The sequence below is a fragment of the Mus caroli genome, chromosome 1 (assembly GCF_900094665.2).
Source record: "Mus caroli chromosome 1, CAROLI_EIJ_v1.1, whole genome shotgun sequence".
NCBI lineage: Eukaryota > Metazoa > Chordata > Mammalia > Rodentia > Muridae > Mus > Mus caroli.
The window spans coordinates 71,918,464-71,929,728 of record NC_034570.1 but is presented as its reverse complement, the minus strand read 5'-3'; the positions used below and the strand labels follow the sequence as shown (position 1 = coordinate 71,929,728).

General features: G+C 44.5%; 1 protein-coding gene across 1 annotated transcript in view; it reads right to left on the bottom strand.

Moving 5' to 3' along the window:
• Positions 1–1,738: 1,738 nt before the first annotated feature.
• The window catches only part of Mogat1 (monoacylglycerol O-acyltransferase 1), a 28,062-nt gene continuing 18,535 nt past the window's right edge, over positions 1,739–11,265 (bottom strand). The window contains exons 5-6 of the mRNA XM_029481195.1: positions 10,613–10,812; positions 1,739–1,973 (exon numbers count right to left, since the gene is read on the bottom strand). Coding sequence (XP_029337055.1) covers positions 1,819–1,973; positions 10,613–10,812 — 355 coding nt within the window. The 3' untranslated portion in view covers positions 1,739–1,818. The remainder of the gene's footprint in view (positions 1,974–10,612; positions 10,813–11,265) is intronic.

Below are 11,265 nucleotides of genomic sequence, written 5' to 3'. Positions count from 1 at the left end.
GCTTTTGAAAAACATCTTCAAAGGATGGATTCATGGGTCTCTAATAACTTAAAGGCTCTGCTTTGGCAAAACAATGGATTTCAAAGCTTTGGGACAACAGATCCTCAGATGGCAAGTGTGGAGCACCTGGGAAGGACCATGCTGCCCCATGTGAACTACTTTCCCACTCTTGCTGTTGTGTAGCATGATTTTTGTGTGTGTAGTATGTATGCATGTACTGACATATGCATGGGGACATATGTGCCTGGCTATGGCACGCACAAGGAAGCCAGAGGACACTCTCTGCTGCCCTTCCACAGGGGCTGTCTGCCATCTTTTCTGAGTCGAGGTCTCTCACTTGGTTGCCCTGCCAGTGAGTTCCTGTGGTCCACCTGCCTTCATCTCCTCGGGGCTGGGATTCCAGGGACACAGCACAGTGTCTGGCGTTTCCTTATGTTCTAGGCACTGTAGCTCAAGTCCTCGTACTCGAAAGCCTATCTCTCCAGCCCTGGCATGGCACTGAGCACATTCCAGGCTCTCTCCAGACTTTATACTTCAGAACTTGAAGCCTGTTAACAGGAACGACCTGTGGTTGGATGTAGTTACTCACAAGCAGCTGTAGTGCAGAAGGTTTGGAAAGGTCCTTGGTTTTAGTGCCAGTCTCCTGCTCAGTGACTAAATAGCCAACACCTGACTGGCTTATGACAGTGTGCAGGATTGGTGTGGGCCAACTAGCGAGCAGGAAGTGTTCCCATTTCCTGTGGGTCCTGGCTTGTAACAGGTTCCATCACTATGGAATAGCTTTAGGAGAAGCTTCACATTATAGCAATGTTATTTGTTACACCCACTGAGCAAGTACATATTTTATGCCCTGGGATTGCCCCAAGCTGTGCCAGGCACCAGGGAGAGACCAGCAAGCAGAGAAGCCCCACCTCTGTATTAAGTGAAAAGGCTCTTGGGGGAGAAGATTACAAGTGTTCCTATTGCATACCACATCTCCAGCACCCTACAATGCATCCTAAAACAGGGCGATGCTATCTTCCAAAAAGACTTGCCTTGCCATTGCAAATACACCCGTTTCTGACCGTAAAGCGAAATGACTCTGGCCATTCCTATGGGATTCCAAGTGGCAGACTCGTCCTGCCTCAAAAATGGCAAAACAATTCTGCACCGATTTAAGAAAAAAATGCATTGATGTGACCTGAAAGACCTAGGTTACCCAGTATTACAACTGACATGATTCGGTGACAAATGTTCTATTTACGTAGGAGCCCTTTCTCTCCAACTTTCTGTAAGCCAAGTTACACGGTCTCTAAATGTCCAGCTGTGCCGAACAACAGCTGCCCTGCTCAGTGAAGATACCACCCTAAGCCACAGAATTGTTCAGTTAGTGTCTAGGGGCGCTTTGAAGTTGGTATTTTGCTTTTGCTCTGAGCGTATGAGTAATTCTAAGACTTTTAGGAACCTGAAGAATGATATAGTCTCCCTAAATTCAGAAGATTTTTAAGTCTTAGTCATCTTCAATCCTATGCTATAATCATCTAGTGTATTTTTATTTTCCACTGTTATGAACCAAACTTGGAGCCTTACCCATGGTAGGTAAGCATTGTACCATTTGGTCATAACCCCACACCTCCATTTTCCTGTATTTTTATTTATCACAGTATAAAATAACAGCAGTGATCTTCACCACTAATACCTTTCAGTTGCAACTTCATTCTATAGTCAAAACAAACAAACAAACAAACAACAAAACAAAAACCAGAGAAATTATTTAAAATATTTATTTTCTCAACAATGCTTTCTTGCCTTCCTTTCTTATGCCTTGGAGGAAGGCCGTTATTTAAAAACCAGAGTTTCATGCTCCGGAATCCCGTATTTCCCTTTGTGTTCATTGAACAGTTTCTTTAGCTCCTCTATGTATGTCTGATGCAGCTCTTCAATCTGCTCTGAGGTCGGGTTCAGAGTCTGCTGAACAGGGATGGGGCGGCCAACTGTGGAAAACAGAGCACGTGTCATCCCTGAGGACAGCCACCACTCAGCCAGCCACCACTCCACCGCAGCCTGGGTCTCCCGTGGGCAGCTGAGCGCTGGGCTGCCAATCGGCTTCCCTCCAGCCCGCTGGCTCCAGTCCTCTCCTCAGCTCACTGGCTGCCTACCTCAGTCACACCATCCCACTCGACAACAAATAAAGAGTTTCCCTTCTCAGCAGACACTGAGCTGTCATTCTGGAGGTTTGACTTCTGAGTCAAACGCGCTGCTGTGCCGACTGCAGCTGTGAGCAGAGTAGGCGTTGCTGCGAGCCACGTCACCCTCATTCTCCCCTGGGCACAGCTGACAGCAAGACCACAGGGTTCTTATTGTGACTGACTGTGAAATGTTCAGGTCACGTGACATCCTCTATTATGACTTTTTTTTTAATATCTTTCAGAACAATTGAAAATGTCACTTATCTTTACAGCGAAGCCTCTGTGCGAGAAAGTCATCTAGTCACAAAACTGAAAGCAACCACAGCTCATTAGGAAAACAGTTACATAAGCTGAGCGACATTCCAGTTATTCACCGGAATCTTAGGCAGCTAACTTAAAAAAAAAGAAATAACAAATAACGTGGCACACACAATGCCTAAAATGTCCAAGAAAAGTTGCAAAATGAAGTGTGATCATATCTATAAAAAAATAAATTTCTAGGTGCACCAATATTTTCAGTGTACAAGAAAAACCTGGCAAGATCAACATTTTCCTTTGGGGATTGGGTCAGGGACGGGGAACGGCTCATTTATTTTACCTGTATCGTATGAATGTTTTTCCCCAAAAAAGTATCTGTCTCATCTGTATAATTACAGATATACCTATTGGTTGTAAATAAATCTGGCGGCTTCTGTACATATTTTAAAAGACGTTTACATAACAATCTCAGAATTTGGAAATTTAGAAATACAAGTTTTTGACGGCCTGTATGCACTGCACCCCCTGCTGGCCTGGTGTTGCTACTGCGCCCAAGGCCAGGATGAGCCGGGTGGTTAACTTCAAACCTTGAAGCAAACTACTCCTTCTGAAGTCATTTGCTTGGGCCTGAGGACTGTAAGCGCCGCTGTAGGGGGTGGGGGAGGGGGGAGGGAGGGAAAGAATGGAGTATGCAAAGGGGAGTGGGGTGGGGGTAGGTTCCTTTGTCTTTCTTCAAACTACATACAGGGCGAACCTGTGCTTAAAAACCTAAGCAATCCTCGTGAAGGAATAAAGAGGCAGCAAGTGATAAAGACCATGAATATGGGAGTTGAGGGGCACAGAAAAAAGGACTGACACTCCCTAATTGCTGAGTGTTTCACTAGACGGAGCCTCCAAACACTCATGGGCAGTTTCCTTCGGTCTTTACGAAGTCTGATTTATGCACGGCAGACACCAGTCTTTTGACGCACAGCAGAGAGAACTGGAGGAAATAAGCCATTGCTGGCACATACCTGTAGTTTCAGCACTCAGGAGGTGGAGGCAGGAAGGCCGGGCAACCTTGGCTACATACTGAGCAGCCTGGACTCATCTTAGTTTTCTCTCTGCCCTAAAGTTTCCTGGGCAAGGGATGGGAGAATACAACTTGTTCTATAAAGCTTCCTCGCAGTTGTGAACTTTGAGGAAGGAAATCTGAGAAATCTGTACATAGACGGACCAGTAAACTTGTAGTCTTATAGAAATAGCTGTAGTTTCTAGTGAGACTACCTCAGGGAGAGAGGTCAACGGGATGGTGCAGTGGGGACTGCGGAGAGAGGCATTGCTGTCTAAGGCAGGAGTGAAAACAGCTTACTGTTATAGGAATTGTGACCTCTCAACCTCTCAGTTAGGGCTTCTTCCCCTAGGAAGGACACCACAGCTAGCTAAGTCCCTTCTTATTAAGTTCCGCTATATTTCAGCGGCTTCTTCCAGGAGCTCAAATATACCCCTTTCGACTGAAGTAATCATAAGACGTTCTCCTTGTAAGATGACCATAGTCCTTCCTGCTTTCCTCCGAGATGTTAAAAATTCCAAATCGGAGGAACTTAATATTTAAGCCTAGCATCCCTTCCTCCCGCTCCTAAACTGTCCCCTAACTGGATTAGAAGGTTGGAAAATCTCAATGCTTTTTAGGGATAAGCTAGAGGTAATAAAGGGGAAATTTGATCATCATCGAGACCATAGTTAGACTACAAAACTCAAGGAAGCTCATCTAGCGGCTGTGAGGCAAGAACTACCCACCTGGGAGCAGTGGGACCAATGGGAACAAACTCCCGTGTGGCTTCAGCTTGCCTCCTGCTTCTTGAAATTGGATGGAACCCTTATTAAAAGCGTTAAGGCTTATGGGTGTCTATCAGATGCTGTTAAATAGATCGCTTGAACAACCTAGGGAGGATGCCGCCACTGCCTCTACCTCAGAGATTCAAGCCAGCCTGAGCTACAGAGTGAGACCCTGCGAAGCGGGAAGTTTTTGCTTTCTTTGGCCCTATTAACCTTTCCTTTCCTACAGCTCTGTTGGGAGGGGGCCAAAAGGGAGGTCAATGCATTTAAGAACCCTTATTAAAGTAGGGGTTCTTGTTTGTTTGTTTTTTGTTTTTGTTTTTGCTTTTCGAGAAGGTTTTTTCTGTATAGCCCAGGCTGTCCTGAAACTCACTTTGTAGACCAGGCTGGCCTTGAACTCAGAAATCCGCCTGCCTCTGCCTCTGCCTCTGCCTCCTGAGTGCTAGGATTAAAGGCGTGCGCCACCATGCCCAGCCTAAAGTAGGTTTTTTGTTTGTTTGTTTTTTGTTTTTGTTTTTGCTTTTCGAGAAGGTTTTTTCTGTATAGCCCAGGCTGTCCTGAAACTCACTTTGTAGACCAGGCTGGCCTTGAACTCAGAAATCCGCCTGCCTCTGCCTCTGCCTCTGCCTCCTGAGTGCTAGGATTAAAGGCGTGCGCCACCATGCCCAGCCTAAAGTAGGTTTTTTGTTTGTTTGTTTTTTGTTTTTGTTTTTAATCTAAGCCTACAACCCTGTCTCAGAAAGATGGAGGAACTCTCCAATTTGGTGCATTCTATGTTTTCATTGCACGGTGGCTGCCTTGCCGCGAGGGCGAGGCTGCAGCTCTCCATTCTGTGCAGCTATCCCAGTGCGGCTGCTAATCTGTAGCCTCCACAGCGGGGCCCCGTTCATCTCATCGTCCTGTGATAAGTTTATCTGGGACGGAGAATGGGGAAAGAAGGAGGGCACAATCACTCCAAGGATCTCTCTTGCTTCAAGTCCGAGCTACCACTGTGTAACAGGTACCTAGGCTAGAGGACAAGGAGTTTCATGAGCCAGTGCAGACAGCACTTAGGAGGGTTGGACATGGATGCTCACCCCCCACTCCCTCCAGGGAAGTAAAGAATCGATTGATTGTGGTGGTTTGAATATACTTGGCCCAGGGAGTGGCAGTATTTGAAGGTGTGGCCCTGTTGGAGTAGGTGTGTCACTGTGGGTGTGGGCTTTAAGACTCTATTCCTAGCTGACTGGGAGTCTGTATTCTGCTAGCAGCCTTCAGATGAAGATGTAGAACTCTCAGCTCCTGCACCATGAATGCCTGGATGCTGCCATGCTCCCATCTTGATGATAACAGACTGACTCTCTGAACCTGTAAGCCAGCTGCAATTAAATGTTGACTTTATAAGAGTTGCCTTGGTTGTGGTATCTGTTCACAGCAGTAAAACCCTAAGACATCGATCTTTCAAATTAGAAACATCTTTATTCTGCTCGTCTGTAGGTAGAAAGATTCCATAGAGTTTTTAACTTTCCCTGATTTTTAAAAAAATTTTCCTTTTAGACATAGATTCTCTGTGTAATCAAACTGACCTTGAACTCACTAAGTAGCCCAGGCTAGCCTCAAACTGCCTCAGCTTCTTTCAAGCACTGGTATTATAAACTTTGGTGTGTACCGACACACCAAACAAGACTCTCCTAGTCTCATGAAGGAAGCTCCCTCCTTAAGGTGTACCACTGGAGAAAGAACAGGTGGGCATAGGTGGTCGGGTGTGGCTGTGGATAAACTTGGGAGCTGGAAGATCCCCGAGTTCAGATCCAGTCTCTGACGGAAGTTCAAAGGATGGCCTGTGTGTGTGCATGCATGTATATGTGCACTCTGCTGCGTGACAGCACATAGGCACTCACTTGTGATCCTTCATTGAGCAGTTACCACACAGTACTGGGCACTGAAGTGCTATAAGTATGCCTTGTTGTTTGCCACTTTGGCTCATGGGTAATTTTGAGCGAACAACACTTAAAACATGGCGGAGAATAGTTTTGTGATGTGAGAAGGTCATTATGGTTTTCCCTTTTCTTCCTGAGAGAAGGAACTAAAACTCCCATGTAAGTGACGCTCTCTTTGTATCAGGAAGAAAGAAATATTCTTTTCAGCAGACCAGGGAAGTAGTCAAGAGAACCCTTGCAGACTGTGTTACAATTATGCTTTTCTGGCTTTAGTCTCTACGTATGCTTTAGGTACTTTCCCACAACTGCTTGTCTTTGGTGAACCCAGCATATAAATGTGTCTCCTACCCACTTCTGTGAGACCTCATGACACTAGCCTTTCCTTTTTTAATCTCCTGCTTATAAATAAGTTTATAAATAAAACTTAAATTTCACCCCCTTTCTTTTTCTTCTATTTCAGAAATCCCTCAGCCTGTACTCCCCCCCTCTAGTATATGATGATTTAAGACACAGTGGACTATTTGGCCCTTCTGTGGGTTGGAGTTAGTTTCATTAAAATAAAACACATTTCTTTATCCTTTTTAGAAAGAATGCCAAAAGCACATGCAACCATTCCTTGTGTGCTTTGTATGTGTAAGTGTGTATATATATAAGTGTGTGTGTATATATATATATATATATATATATATATATATATATATATATAAGCATATATAGGAATTTTTATATTTTTTTTTTTTTTTTTTTTTTAGACAAAGTCTCTTACAGCCTGGGCAGGCCTTGAATCATTGCATAGCACAGAACAACCATGAACTTTGGATCCTCTTGCTTCTATCTTCCTAGTGCTGGGATTAAAGGTATTCATTTATCCTATCTGTTTTATGCTGGGAATCAAATCTTGGCCTTGTGCTTGGCAGACAAGCATTTCACCAGCCAAATTACCTACTTAGTTCCTTACTAGGGTTTTTGTTTGTTTGTTCATTTATTTGTTCTGTTTTTAGACAGGATCTAGTATGTAGCCCCGATTAGCCTTAAACGTGAAACAATCTTGCTGCCTCTGCCTCCTAAATGCTGGGACTGAAGACATGTACCACCATGTCAGGCATGCTATTTATGTCTGCAAAACATCTGAAGTGAGATCATGGATGGCACTAACTCAGTTCTGTGAATCACCCCCTATTTTATTTTCTAAGAATGGGAAGTGACCTAGGAATCGCCATGATCACGCACAGAGTCACGCCATGTTGAGACATTTCATAATCCACATTCAAACTCTGTCAAGGGCTTCATTCGTCACGGTTGCATTTGCTTCCCAGCTCGCGACAGCTGTGTGCCTCTGAGTGTCCCCTCCTCAAGGTCTTTCCACAAACTGTTTTACTTTTTTTTTTTTTTTTTTTAAATAAGCCATTTGTCTATTTCCTCACGATTTGATCCGGGTTAACCTTCTGGCAGGAATCCCTGTTCATGGAAAGCTTAGTACACTGGGAACCCTCAGCAAGCTGGTCAGGAAGGCTGCTGTCCTGTGCGTCTGCTGCGCCTTCCCAGCACTGGGGCCCCCGCACAGCTGCGCGTGCGCCATGACACGTGATCCCTGGAGAAGCCCAAGGGAGGATGGGCCAGTTATGCTTACCTTCTCTCTCAGAATTGGAAAATCCGAGGCTGAGAGAAAAGGAAACACATTTGGTCACTCGGAGTCAGACCTTAAATCTCACCACTGCCTTCAGCCCGTTTCCCTGATGCACGATGAGGATTCCTGAAGTCAATATCAATCTGTGTACAGCTCAGGACTCGTGAGCCACAGCCATTAAGACATAACTCCCAAGAACCAATCTCTCTCCCTCCTTTTCTTGTTTCCCTCTTCCTTTGTTCCCTTCCTCTTTCCTAGCCTTCCTTCTTGCAGGTTTGGGAACCGAATGTGACTTTCGCATGCTGGGCGATTCCTCTACCACTAAGCTAAATAGAGTCTAACTATGGTAGCGTATGTCCAGGCTGGCCTTGAACTCACTCCACAGCCCAGGTCAGCTTTGAACTTGTGATCTTCCTGCCTCAGCTGCCTAGGAAATGGGATCCTGGGCCTATGCTTAGTTTGCAATCCTTGACTCCCCTTCTGTTGTCCTAAGATTATGACAGCTGGGCTTTTATGAAATGTTCATATTCTTAACTTCATTTAAATTTTTCAAATAATAACAGGCCACCAGAGCTGCTGTGGACTAAGAATCACTGGGAGGAAGCAGAGGGGTGGGCCAATGGAATGTCCCCTTATTCTGAGTTTTCAAACGAAGCCCAGTGCACAGTATGGATGGATGATAATAGTGTCTTGACGGCTAGCTCACATTTGGCAGCTGCATTTGACTCTGGCTTTGTCAGGAAAGGCACAATTTAACTATGTCAGATGGCAAGTGGCTCTAGTTTAATAGAAAAGATTAACGCAATGGGGTAATAACTATTATCCTTTAACTCAACAGAATGCCCTTTATTTTCATATGGGAGCTTATGCACTGCATCTAATGAAGCTTACTCCTCAAATCATATCTCAAAATTTCCATTCTATTTCTCCCCCAAATCAACAGCATTACACAAGGGAGCCAAAATGATGAACTGATATGAAGCCAAGGAAGTGAGCCAGCAGATCATGAAACGGCAGTTGTACTCTGAAATGTGCCTGTGTTCCCCGTAGTAACTCATCAACAGACTCCTACATCCCACCTGAGTGAAATATGGCAGCTAAAAATAGTAACATCTGAACAGCAAAGCTCATATAAACTGATGGCAGAAAATGTAACGTGTGGACATGGGCACCGTGTAACACAGCAGGAGCGGTTCCAGTGGAAACAGAAACATTAGCAGTTCAAGAACACCTGGCTACGTAGCTAGGTTCCAGGCTAGCCTGGGCTACGTGAGACTGTTATGAAAGAGAAAGGGGAGGGGGAGAGGAAGGGAAGAAATGAAGAAAATCCTAGTGAAATGGATCTAAAACAATAAGTTGGGCTGGAGAGATGGCAGTTAAGAGCACTGGCTGCTCTTCCAGAGGTCCTGAGTGTAATGGGATCTGATGCCCCCTTCTGGTGTCTGAAGACAGCTTCAGTGTACTCATATACATAAAACAAATAAATCTTTTTTAAAAAAAAAGTCAAAAAATTAAAAAAAAATGAGTCACTATGTTCAGATTTTAGATATTAGGTTATTTCCATCTCATATAAAGCACAAAGCTGTGGTTAGTCCTGCATGTTTCAGCTCTTTCTCATTTTGAACTTCCCAATCTCTTCCAAGCCTCAGAAAAAAATTATTTTGCGAGCCTGTGTGTCGCTCAGGCTAGCCTTGACCCTGGGTTCCTCCTGCCTCCATATCCTCCAGAGGTGAAACTACAGGCATGTCTAGGATGAATGCTGCCCCATTTTCCACTCCTCTCCATCTCTAGTCACCCAGACATTCACCTTTTATACCTAAAATCATTCTATACCAGAACATATATAAGCATAATTAGTGACACAAAGCACGCTTTCAGTAAGGGACGGACGCCAAGGTGTGTGGCTGTGAAGATGTCAGGAGCCATCTAGGAAAAGCTAAAGGCAAATAAGTAAGTTTTCTGGAGATGGTCACCAAGAGGTCCTTAAGCAACAGAGAAAATAAACCCACATTAATTAGTACAAAATAGCAAGAGAGAGTTCCAGAGAAAGAAAACCAGCGCTTACTAGCAGAGAACGGTAAGAAAGAGTTAAGTTTCCAGAGGCCATCAGCTTTTGACCCTGAGGACAATGAGAGAGAGTTACAAGGCCAGAGATCATCAGTCCTTTGCCTTCATCTAACTCTCTGTCCCACCTCAGCACTCGTGGTGCTGGGAAGGTCCCCAGCAAAGACATACGTGATGCTGAGATGGTCTCCAGTAATTTCTAGAAACGTTCATGGATTCGGCCTCTGACCCCTGCTGTTGTCTACCAGTCAACCACTCTGCTACGGACGGGCAAGTGCGGAGAAATAGGACCACTAAGGAGCACTAGGAACTTCATGTCTAAACTTGGATTCTAGTCTAACGGTGGAATTTTGCAAAGTAACCAGCTGCCAGTCAAAATTGGAAAAGGGATAGTTCATTAGATGTGCAGGCTACAGTTAAAGTTCAGTTAAGGTCTAAAACAGAGGTTCTCAACCTATGTGTCTTCATCCCTTTGGGGAATGAGTGACCCTTTCACAGGGTTTGCCTCAGACCATCAGAAAACACAGATAATTACATCACAATTCATAACAGTAACAACATCATAGTTACGAAGTAGCAACGAAAGTAATTTTATAGTTGGGGGTCACTAGCATTGGAGGCCTCAGCATTAGGAAGGTTGAGAACCACTGCTCTAGGACATTAGGAGGTCTAAACCCAGGACTGCACCTTTTGAATTACTAGCCAGTAATGGTAAACACTGTACGAAGTAAGATCTTTTGTGTATTTCATGTACATACCAACAGTGTAGATCAGCTTCCGATAGGGCATTATGCCAAAGTAGTGCTGGAAAATTCCTCTGGCGTACATCAGTGGCAAGGCTACTCCCATTGAATCACAGATTGTGTCTTGTATAGTTCGTAGCCAGGAGCCTTTGGGGTTGTTAATTTGCTTATATAGATCATTTTCACCAAAAGAAAACACTGGGACCAAACTGGCACTGCAAGGGACAGAGGGGAAGAGCACAGATTTACAAGTAAATGCAAAAATGCTTGTTTGGTTGTGCATAGCAAAGCATATGCATACCTGTGTTGTCTGCAGGTGCGCACACTGTGCAGGCATGGAAGCTAAAAGGTGTCCCTCCCTCAAAGCTGGATCTATGTGTGTTTGCAGGATGCCTGGCTTGCTATGTGGGTGCTGGGATCTAAACTCCAGTCTTCATATTGCATGTTAAATTGTTGAACCCTGAATTAACCCCCCCACACAACCTCAAGGATATGAATTTAAATAATTTACGTTCATCCAAAGGTTTCAAGAAAACCTCCTCTAATCTATATGTACCAGTGACATTGAATCTTCACTGTCAAGTTGAGTGAATGTGGAATCTCCTAGGAGAGACACCTCAGGGTATGTCTGCGAAGGTGTTCTTACAGGGGTTTTGAATGAAGAGGGA